Source organism: Dreissena polymorpha, chromosome 1 (assembly GCF_020536995.1).
Source record: "Dreissena polymorpha isolate Duluth1 chromosome 1, UMN_Dpol_1.0, whole genome shotgun sequence".
Lineage (NCBI taxonomy): Eukaryota > Metazoa > Mollusca > Bivalvia > Myida > Dreissenidae > Dreissena > Dreissena polymorpha.
In genome coordinates this window covers 86,788,926-86,801,384 of record NC_068355.1, presented here as the reverse complement: position 1 = coordinate 86,801,384, position 12,459 = coordinate 86,788,926, and the positions used below count along the sequence as shown (strand labels likewise).

General features: G+C 35.7%; 1 protein-coding gene across 1 annotated transcript; it reads left to right on the top strand.

Moving 5' to 3' along the window:
- The first annotated feature begins 436 nt into the window (after positions 1-436).
- Positions 437-11,359, top strand: LOC127839067 (selenoprotein M-like). The gene is made up of 4 exons (XM_052367237.1): positions 437-603; positions 3,903-3,973; positions 5,746-5,824; positions 9,539-11,359. The coding sequence occupies exons 1-4, from the start codon at positions 502-504 to the stop codon at positions 9,680-9,682; spliced, it is 396 nt and encodes a 131-aa protein (XP_052223197.1). The 5' UTR covers positions 437-501; the 3' UTR covers positions 9,683-11,359.
- Positions 11,360-12,459: the final 1,100 nt, after the last annotated feature.

The window sequence follows — 12,459 nt, the reverse complement described above, 5'->3', positions numbered from 1 at the left end:
TATTAGCCTGTGTCGTCCCATATTAGCCTGTGTCGTCCCATGTTAGCCTGTGTCGTCCGCGCATGCTAATCATGGACGACTCTTTCCTCTTTAATATAAGTTTTTGTCTGAAGAACGTCTCTTCTGGACCGAAATCCAGTCTTGACGTATATCGCCATTTGTCAATGTGTGGTCACTATAAATAATCATTTACTTTACTGTTCGTTGAAAAACGACAGCTACACATAATCAAACAACTTATAACTTCTTAAGTGTATGAGGAACAAAATATGCATCGTCGACACACACCTTTAATGTACAAAATATGCGAAAGCTTGAACATAAGCAGACAAAACCTGTTACATATAATAGCCCGTCTTTATGTCAATAATTTACATCGTTTATAAAGAAATACTACGTTAATGCGTATCGATTATTCGTCAACGTGTGTTCGTTTAAAGTACTGCGACGTGGCAGGTTGCGGTATCGAGTCAGCCCGCGAGCATCTCGTACTCATTCAAAATGATCCGGCTAGAAGTGCTGACGTTGTTACTGATTGTCGGAATTGGTGTTTCTAATGCTGATGATGACGCCACTCCGTCCGTAGCAAGCGCTATTGTTGAGGTTGGTGAATGTGTTTTTATCGTTATTCCATGTCTTTAATAAACATGAATGTATACAACCGGTTTATTTAAATTACCGTAATAACTGTTTAGTTTTCGGACACTCTAATTTTTCGGACACACTTTTAACCAAAAATAATTAATATCATGTACTTCACTATTTTGGATCACAGGGATCGTTAGGTAAAAAATACTCTATTATACTATATACATATATACAAGGGATACAACTGTCAAATTTCCTGCACAACATCATGGTCTGAACAATAGCAAAAAAATCGCTTCCAAAAGCAATACTTACACCAAAAAACTGTATAACAACAGCTCAGACATTTATCTATCAGATAATAACTACGTTTATAGCAGTAAAAGTGTTCATAGTTGTGTTTGAAACGAAAGTTTCATGAAAAACGGTAAAATTTTCGAAATGCGACACTGGTGTGCACACTAGCTGAAATAATTTGCGTTCAGAATAAATCTGAACGCTGAAATTCCGGTCTGCAAAAACCATTACGAAAAATAAATACAATACTATTATATCAATATGCTTAAAATTGCAAAATAACATTACCAACTCAAAAAGTTTTAGTTAATTAGTCCATTATTACCTCAAATAGCGTCGAATTGAAGCTAAAAGGCATAATTTGTTTCAGTTAAACTTCTGCTTAAATCGCAATACAATCACTGACCTCTCGCCATGTTATGAAATATTTAAATATCAACCAATCAGAAGAAGGCATTACGGTGTAATAGGCTGCGTTATCGATTAAAATCTACCTGCCGTATACAGCGGGCACAGCGATAGGAATTGAAAATGTGAGTAGTGTGTTGATTTAAATTGGTCAGGCGTGCAAAATTGAAAGAGTCATTACATAATTCTTACGGAACATTATTGAGAAATGAATTATCTACACAGGTATGTAAATATTATTGCAATCCGTTGATATTAACTGTCTGATATCGGGGCTTGAATGTTGCGCACCAAATTCCTTGCGCATCAATATAGACAAAGAAGGAAAACTCTCGCTATTAAAAAGATGAGAGTGGACTATTGACGCCAAGAGTCTGCCAAAGCAAAAATCATCAAAAGACTCTTAGGCGGCAATTTATATTGACTAGTGTGCACACCCACTTTGACACATTTTGTTTCATAATTAAATAATTACAGAGAAGTTGAGCAAATTTTACCTTGTTTTATTATCCATAGACACTTTATTAATCAAAGTAGACACCTTCCATAATTGCATGTAACTGCATATATGTAAAACACCGTAAATATTAAATTTGTTTACATTTCTACCATCTTCAAGGATTTGTATGCAATTTGTCAGGTAATGTTACGTGGAACGTGAATGGCTGGATTTATTACTGCAGTGGAATTTCAACCAATCAAATCGCATGTTAGAAATACATGTGAACTATCCAAAATGAAAGTAAAATATTGTCATTGTGAAATTGAAGCAGATTGATATGAATTTCTAGCAAAATATGCTCACTAAATAGTAACTATGTTCTATTTCACTATGAAAAAAAACTATCCAAGGAATATGTACCAGCAAAAGAGCTTTATAACAAAGGAATACGAAAATTACTTCTAGAATTCTCAGTTTTCAGCTGTGCACACTTGTGTCCAAGTAAGGATTTTTGAGCATTTTGAATGAAACTTTCTCTCTTAGTTCAATGAAAAGCTTGTACTTTATTGCCAAGTGTATTATTTTCTGAAAGATAAATGTCTTGGCTGTTGTAATACAGTTTAATTGGTGTATTTATTGCATTTGGAAGCAAATTTTTCGCTATTGTTTACACCATGGTTGTGTGCAGGAATTTTCACAGTTGTATCCCTTGTATATATATGTAGTATAACATAATATTTTTACTTAACGGTCCCTATGTTTTGGATACCATGAACTTCTCTAATAATAAATGAATCTCAATTTTCGGACACTTGCATTTTTATCAGTATTGTAAAAAATACTGAGCTCCAATGGGGGATCTAACCCACGACCTCCAGAGTGGTAGTCAGACACTTTAAGGGCGCACCCCACTTTAAGTTCCACAACGCTGAAAAGCTAGCTCTACAGCAAGGCTGTTGGAAGTGACCTTAAATCACTACATCAGAAAACAACCTATCTGCGTTTTACAACATGATCAGTCATAAAACCTGGCAGATAATTTTGTGAAGACTTTGGACTAAATAATAAATGTTTTGAAACAGTAGCCTAATATAAACTTTTGACTATAACAATATCTGATAAGAAAGGTTTAATTTTCATTGTTCAAAGTATTTGTGTTTAGAATAAGTATGTGTGTTTCACAGAAAACAACTTCCAATTATAGGATATGAATTAAATGTGCAGTTGCATTGATCTACATTTATGGATTTTAAAAGATTTAGCAACAGGTTGAAGAAAACTGATTCATTGCAATCAATTTTGCTGTCTTTACGCTCCAGTTTTTGAGTGAGCATCATAGGAAAATAGTTAAAACCATTAAATGCTTGGTCAATTTTTGTATCTCTATATCTGTTATAAATTTATAAAGCAGTCATATAAATGAACATGATTCCAGGAGCCTATGGCCTCTAAGCCCTTTCCAGCTCAGACGCAAAACGAAAAAAGAAGATAATTTATGCAACAAGCATAAAACCAGAACAGCCTGTGAGTCACTTGCAGTCTGTTCAGGTTCTATGCTGTTTGCTGCTCATCAGTACAGTAGGTTGGAAATGAAGCATTTAAAACTTTAATTATTAAAAAAAGGTCTTTAATTGACAGTGATTTTTTGCCCAAAATTACAGCCTCTTACAGCCTCTTTCTCAATACCAAAACATTTTCCCCAATTTTCTGATCAAAATTTCCCCCAAAATATAATACACTTTTCCAATTAACTAAATTTCTGGTTTATTAAGTTTATTATACAGCAATTTTATTCCCTATCACTTTATAATATAAGTTTCAGAAAGCAGCTAAGCATGCACTTATAAACAATTGGTATACAGTTATTTATAATCATATTTAACATTATAACATGTTTAATTTTTCCCAGTTTCATTGTCTATCGAGCTTTTTTTCCCAAGTAGAAAGGCACAGGCTGTAAAATATAAAGCGAAAAAATCACTGATTGCATTTGATTTTCAAAGGGATTAAACTACATCAACATGCATATCAGAGTGGTAAAGTGTTTGTTAGGCTGCTATGTTTTATGAGTAAAATTGTATGTCCTTGCAGCACATGCAATAAGACTGCTATATGTTGGGCATTTGTGAACATGATTTCCAAATTCAGACACATTTTCTGTTTGCAGAGCTGCTCCGGGTGACGTTTGAATCGTCTACCAGAGGTCAAGAAGTTCATCTTTGATGACGTCCCTCTGTTGTATCCTTCAGTCATGTAACACTCAATTGTGCAGCATTCTGGGTAAACTGCGCATATATAATGCATGTGCTTAAAGTTAAATTACAGATTAGCCCATGCAGTATGCACAGGCTTATCAGGGACAACACTTTCTGTCTAAACGGAGATTATTAAAATTGAAAAATCTAGGGTCTGGGTGGTGAAATTTTCTAATATATTGATAAATGCAATAACTTGCTTTGTCGAACATACTTCTTATACTGGTATTTAAGCACAGTCTCGAAATTACTTTTGTCAAATATATTAAATTTAATTATATTTTCAAATGTATGTATCTACAGTCTGAAAATTGGGAAATAAAAAGGATCAGGGTGGAGCACCTGCTATTTTCCTCAAGATTTTTCCTCAATTGAAATACAGATGTGTTAACAAAGTTAAAAGGGCATTATAAATTAACATTGGGCCATAATACTTTACCTATCAATGCAATCCAAAATGCGTGGAAAATATTTCTGTTGACATTGTCATATACATGTATATTTATAAAACTTAACATTTGTGTTTTGTCCCTCAGGGCTTTAGTATGTCTGTAATGTATTTGTTATTTGCATGTACAATTACCTGGTACAGTCCTTAGGCTGCTATTTAATGATGGACAAGATATTAGATTGAGTAAGCATGATGCATTTTTAAGAATATTTCACATGATTATATGTACAATCATGTCTTGGTAAATTGTGTGTTTATACCCAGTACATGTATTATCAAATGAATAAAAACATTGAAACAGGAAAAGAAAAGAAATCACATGATCTTTTCAGATGCTGCACTGTCCAATGTTTTTAGCGAATCTGTTTTCGGAGAAAACCTGCGGTATTGTCATAGCCTGCTCGCCGTCCGCAGTCCGCCGGCATCGTGCTAACACCTTAATATTGGCTCTAAAATCAAAGTTCTTCCACCTACAACTTTGAAACTTAATATGTAGATGCACCTTGATGAGTTCTACACGCCACACCCATTTTGGGTCACTAGGTCAAAGGTCAAGGTCACTGTGACCTCTAGAAAAAAAAATGTCTGACAAGCTTTCGCAGCTGAGCGTGGCACCCGTTATGCGGTGCTCTTGTTTTATTTATGGAACAGTTTTGTTACCCCCATAATGTAGATTCATAATATTTTGAAATTACTATATCTTTACATTAATATTCAAACGGCCTTTCATATGCACTTTACATTATTTTTATTTGATATGACTTAACCCTTAGATACTAAAATACACACTCCCAAAATTATTCTAAATTTTAGACTTTTCTTACTAGATTTATTTTTGAAGGATTCATTTCCAATCCTAAGATACTGGAGCCCGTCTTATCAAACATCGTACGACCTTCTCACCTTAAGATGCATATTTCGAAGCGCCATATATACGTAACCGTCACATTTATAATTACTTTTGTTGAACATTTCCATTCATTTCCAAAGTAGATGTTAAGTATCCTATATATTTGAAACATACAGATCATAATCACGTATATTTTATAATTACAAAATTCAATCGTAAGTTAACATTGTCCTACGATCTTTGATAAGACGGACCCCAGTTGAGCAGCAAACAGCATAAAACCTAAACAGACTGGGAGTTACTCGAATGCTGTTCTTATTTTATGCTGGTTGCATACAGCCATTTTCACTTTGCTTTTGATGGGGAAATTAAGTGAGGTCCCCAGTATGTATGTTGTGACATAACATTATGTATGTGACCTTGCACTTTGTATGTGACCTTGACCCCTGCTCAGTCACGATGTCAAGTTTGTACCTAAGGGTGGCGCTCCTCCAGTCCTGCAGTTCCTGTCCAGTGACGGTCATGTGATCGAGGTACGTACTTTGTTTGCAGTCGCAAATAACACATGCTTAGCCTTCTGAACTCATTACCTGGCCACATTGTTTTATACAATTATCTGCAATGTTATGTTTGTACATGCCTTGCTGTTGGAAAACAGAGCTTAATGCATAAAGTGTCGTCCCTGATTAGCCTGTGCAGTCTACACAGGCTAATCAAGAAATACATTTTCTGCCTATTTCCTTAGCTGGATTTTTGCTTGAAACTAAAAAACTTTAAGTGGAAAGTGTTGTCCCTGAAGAGACATTCATACTGCACAGCCTAATCTGGGGTGTCACTTAACACACATTTTTCAAGCCCTGTGCACATTATTGAATTATGGGTTTGTTTTGACTTTACCCATGAAAAGTAAGGTACTAAATAGCACATATTAGATTGTTAAATTAATTGTGTTAACTTTAAGTACAAATTTATTTCCAAATCCAAAAGATGATATGTTCTTATATAAGTTGTGCATGATAATATATACAATTATGAAAAATTACTGTATGTCTTAAAGTACTTTTATTAATTGTATTTATAATTAAGCACAATTTATATAAGATCATATCATCTTTTGAATAAGTTTATGGCTTTGTGCTGTAACAAATGCCGATCCTTCACTACAGTCGTTTTAAATACATCATCCTAAATCAATGAATAACTAACTTCACATACCTTCTAATACATTGGTAAACATGTGAGTCGTGTTCTGAGAAAACGGGGCTTAATGCATGTGCGTAAAGTGTCTTCCCAGATAAGCCTGTGCAATTCGCACAGGCTAATCAGGGACGAAACTTTTCGCTTGAATGGTATTTTTCGTTTCAAGGAAGTCTCTTCTACATGAAAATCCAGTTGAGGCTGAAAATGTTGTCCCTGATTAGCCTGTGCGGACTGCACACCCTAATCTGGAATGACACTTTATGCACATGCAATAAGCCCAGTTTTCTCAGAACATGACTCATGTGTTTAACTTTATTAGCCTCCCCTGGGAAGATGTGACTTAATTCATGTGCGTAAAATGCTGTCCAAGATTAGCCTGTGCAGTCTGTACATACTGATCATGGCAACACTTTCGGCTTTGGTGGAATTTTTTGTTGAAGTGCATTTTTTCTAAATGAAAACTATTGTTTGCGGGTTTTGTTGTCCATAACAAGCATGCATGGGTGAAAGTTTTCCGGGTTGAACAGAAATTCCGGTTTTTGGATCACCGTTGAGGCCATTTTTCCATATCGCGCTTTAATCCATTGAGAAAATTTGAGGAGAGGGCGTAGGCAACCCTATTGATAGCAGGCGCCAGTTTATATAACTCAATTAAACAACAACAACAAAAACACAGAAATACCAATAAACGCTTTGTAATTGATATTGCTGAATGTGTTTTGTTGAAAGAGCGGCATTTTCGGCAAATGAACAAAAGCAGGTGCCAGAAAGAGTTATTGTTCCTTAGGCCACGACTTTTATATTTCTTGGTTTACAAAACCGCCGACCCTAATTTTTGGAAAATGGGAAAAAAAATAAAAGCGGAAAATCGTCTTTTTTTAAATATTTTATTCCCGACCGCACTTCAAAATGAGCGAAATGATAAAAAAACGATCCGGTTTGAGTACGGTTGCGAATAAAATCAAGTAAGTACAATCAACGATTGGTTCACATATATTGCAGAGATCGGGATATTTTTCAATGTGACACATTATGTACCAGTCCTTTTATGGGCACTTCTCAAAATTTATTTCGGGTAAAAATTACAGACAATAAGAAAATCAGCGTCAGTCAAATGTCGACCCCATCAAAATTTATTTCCGTGTCTGTGACGCAACTATATTGTTTAACATGTTAATTATATTAAACAAACCCGATAGTATTTGATAATAAGTATAAATAATCCAATAAAACACTGCCATTATTTACGATATATGTATTTAGGAATTTTGTAAACACGTCCGCCATAGTTTATAGGAACTGTACAGAAAGTTTGGAAATCGGAACAAATCGGTATATCTCGGAAAATCATTGATAAATGTATTTGTCGTTTCAATGCTTAGGGCCGAGTAATTTCGGCAAATCGGAACTCAACTTGTGTAAAACACTAGCTCAATTAACCGTTTAACTCCGCCTCCGTTCTCTGCAAAAGATTCGAAGGCGGAGCTATGCACGTGCTTTTATTAAATTGGAGGATTGCAATTGGTTCGGCATGTTGATTGCTAGACAAAGGAAGCCAATTTTTTCGGCGCGAAATTTGTCGCTTTATTGCTTCCGACAGAAAGCGGCTTTCCTTTGATGACGTCAAACTGTCAATTCACACAGACTGCACATTTTCGGAAGACTTTAACTGACTCCTTGTTTACAATTCCAGTAAAAAAAACACTTGCTAACATTAAACTTTGGATTAAATTATCAAAATAAAGCAAAAGCGAAGTTGACAAATATGATTAAATTAATTCGCGTCAGTTCAAATAAGACGTTTTGCGTTGTAAATCAACGAGTTTTCATGACAACAACAACTTTGACAAACATTACCGCGACGACGCATGGATCGATCTACCTCGATTTTTTTTTTCATGTACGATCTCATAAGTCGAGTAAGAGCAAACACATACCGGGTAATTTGTGTATGAGTAGTTTATCTTATATAAGATTTATGCAACGGGCATCGCATTGCGTAATGGTGCGCATCCAATTATGGAAATGAAGCGCAGTTTTTCGTTTTAATGGGAGAAGAACGCATGTCATGTAATGGAGTGTTTAAAATTGCCTGATGTTACATAAGGTGCTGTTAGGACTCATTTCATTTGAAGATATAGATGTGTTTCATTGCATAATTTGATTTTTTGTCTCTGTGTTAAGGTTATAAAAGATATGTTGTCTTTGTTCTGATGTTATTAGCATTAACTTTTTTTTCCAATGATGTTTTTTTTTTTTCGACCGCCCGATGGACCATTTTCAAAATAATTTTTGTAAACCAAAAAAAAAAGTCGTGGCCTTAGATTGTAAGCAGTGCGGAAAATTAAGGGAGATAATCGTTTACAACATTGTTTAATCATTTACAGCAACTAGCGCTAACATAAAAACAGTTAACTTTCAATATAAAATAAATCAAAAATGAAAGTTCTTGATCCAAATTGAGCTCAAAGGTGCTAGAATAGGATGTAAAGAATAAATAGCTATGGGAATAGTTGGCTAAAATAGATGAACATGCAATTCAATTGTGCAGATGGCTATAAAAAACTGACATTCTTGGTGTGTGTTTTTGTGTTTAAAAAAAAACACAATAAGTTATCAATCGTCCAGAAAAAAGGGCAATTAAAGGAACTTAAAGCCCATGAATTTCAACTGTTAGTAAACGATTTCTGTTAAATTCAAAATAAATGTGATTTTGCTATTAGTAGATGGTCATTTGAAGTAGCAGGTTTATTAATTAATTCGGTTTCTAATGGGCTGAATTTCTGAAGCTTTAGGGGGCTGTGTCCTGGACCGACCGGAGGCCCTTGCGAAGCTCCTGGACCCGAGCTAAATTTTCAGGTTTTCAGACATTTTCAACATTCACCCATGAGCATGTGAGGACTGCACAGGATAATCTTGGATGACAATTCCTGCTTATGCATTAAGCCCTGATTTCCCAGAGAGGTCTTGATAACATGTGTTTAACAATATGTAAACAATTAATACCGGTACTTATCCAATATAAATTGTGTATTTTTCTTGCATAGAAAGTAGACCTGGAAAAGTTGAATCGCGAGGAGTGCAACCAGCTGCTGCTGGATCGAGGCTTCATCAAGAAGAGTTACCCGGATGAAGAGCTTGCGCCGGAAGTGTTGTCTGGTCTGAAGTACAAGTCACGTGACGAGTTGTAGTGAGGGACTTGTTTTGTATGTGCATGTGTTATAGTGTGTGTGTGTGTTTTTATTAGGGAGGATGTTTTTTTCGGGGGAGTTGTTATTCTTGAAAAAATGTTGTGCTTTTACAGCTAGTTATGCCTTCTATGTTGTTTTAAACAAAAGAACTTTAATATACTTTTGTTAAACACTCAAATGTTCATAAAACTGTGATAGTGATTCAGTCATTGTTACTGTAAATATTCATATTAAAATATATGATTAAGTTTTTTTCAACAAATTTTGTTACCTTAATGTTGAGACGAATGTTCACATAATTTTTAGCTCGACTGTTTACGGAGAAAATCGAAGGTTTTGTCATTGCCAGCTCGGCGTCCGGCGTTGTGCTAAAACCTTTACATTTTGTTAACCTTTTGAACATTGGCTCTAAAATCAAAGTGCTTCCACCTACAACTTTAAAACTTCATATGTAGATGTACCTTGATGAGTTCTACACGCCACACCCATTTTGGGGTCAAAGGTCAAGGGAACTGGCCTCAAAAAAATATTCTTACAAGCTTTCATTTATTCAAAACTGCACCCGCAGCTGAGTGTTGGTATACATTATGCCGTGCTCTTGTTGTGTCTTGTTATCATATTGTCGTAGACTTTTTCTATGTCTTAACAGAGGATCTCACTGCACAACAGCAACATTAAGTTCCATGTTAATAACATGTACATTTTTTTTTATTTCATTGTTTCTTAATCCATTTGTTTAAACATAATGTAACTAGTTGCATTTTAGGAGCATACCTTGCCTTATAAGCGTCTCAGTCTCTTATCTAATGTGGGAATAGGTATTGAAATCCTTTCTGCGGTCATCCCCCCTGCCTTTGATTTAAATAGGTCAGTTTCTGGCACAAGTATGTACATTGGGTACCCTTAAACCAGCTTATCCAGGTAAAGTGAGTTGGTTAACAGACCATTGTCATTTGACTGAAAATAGCGACAAAATCTAATTAAACGAACAATAACAACTTTCTAGAGCGAGATTGTTTTGCCAGTGTGTACGGTTGTTATGCTTGTATGTACTATATATATGTCAGTGTGTACGGTTAATTGCGTTCAAGCGCAGTACATATCGCATAATGCCTTGTCCATGCTCCCTGCTGGGTGTTTGATGAACCCCAGCCCCCCCCCCCCCCCCCTTCGACCCTCACCGCTGACCTTCGGGAGCCTCCATGCAGGAGCAGCCAGGGAGCATTTGTGAAGTCTCCACCGGAAACTGCTCTCGCGGTGGAGACGGATGTTCTGCTTGCCTGACGCTCACTGCGGCGCCCGGGGCTTACCGGTGGGGAATGTTATCCTTATCATGTCTTAATTTATTTTAGTCTTGTTCTAGGTAAAATGGGCTTAATGCATGTGCGTAAAGTGTCGTTCCCAGATTAGCATGTGCAGTCCACACAGGCTAATCAGGGTAGACACTTTACGCTTTTATGATTTTTTTTGTTTTAAGAAGGTCTATTGTAACCAAAAATCCACTCTATGTGACAAGTGTCATCCCTGTTTAGGCTGTGCAGACTGAACAAGCTAGTCTGGAAGGACACTTTGCGCACATGCAAGCTACTCTGGAAGGACACTGCGCACATGCATTAAGTTCCGTTTTCCCAGAGCGCAGCTGATTTATTTATTATATAATAAAATGTGTAAACTGGATTTGTTTTGTTTTATGAAATTCCATAACAAAAGGTTGTGCAATTGTTAGCCCTATATCTGGGTAGAACTTACGTAACGACTGAAGTATGTTATAAACACTGGGAGACTTTTGTAAGGCAACACGTATTTTAATCAATATAGCTTACTTATTTTAGAGCGGATTTTGTTGAAATTTGAACTCGGGACTAATGCAACGCATATCTAATAATTCATGTAAATTCAACTGAAATTGATCAACCATAAAATATCAAACATAACAAATTAAACAAATCACTTAAAAAATAAAATTCTCAAAATCGTTCATCATAAAATAATAATTTGAAAAGTAAAACGCATTCACTTACACATAATGACCGACCGGCTTGCAACTTTGCGCTCGTGAATTTTCGCACGAGCCATATATTTCTCTTATCAATGTAATGTTTTCCTGGTGTACAAACCCAACAAGAATGATGACATTGAAATTAAATTGGAATTATGTTGCGTTGTACCACACTTTTGAACACAGCATGTTTCAAAGTTAACTATGTCAGTTATGAGTAAATATTTTTATTAAAAATTGTACAAATGATAATTTGACTACAGATTGTGCAAGCAAACGATACAGTCATTCATACGTGACAAGTGGATGCTTCGTCAATTTGGAAGGTAGCCTGCAAGATGCCGATGTCGCTGTTGCTCCTGAAATTTTATACGAGACATATTGATTTTTAATTAATTTTATGTTTTCCTGGTGTATCAACCCACCTAAAATGAAGGAATTGAAATAGAATGATAGCGCGTTTCACCATTTTCAAGTGCAAAAAGATGCAACCTACTCCACGTGCAAAATCGTCTGATTCTCACAGAATATAGTCCAATGATCACATGTGGAATTTTAAATCAAAATCTTAACTCATTACTGAGATATTCAAGTTTGAAAAGTGTTGCATTAGTGTATGAGCTTCACTCTGGAGCTTAATTCATGTGCAAACAGCGGCGCACCAGTCTGCACTGCATAATCACGGACAACACTTGCAGGGTTTAAGGAATTTGCATTTGAAAGGAGGTCGCCAGACAAGCCTGAACAGAGAGGACAACACACAGGCTATTCTAGGACG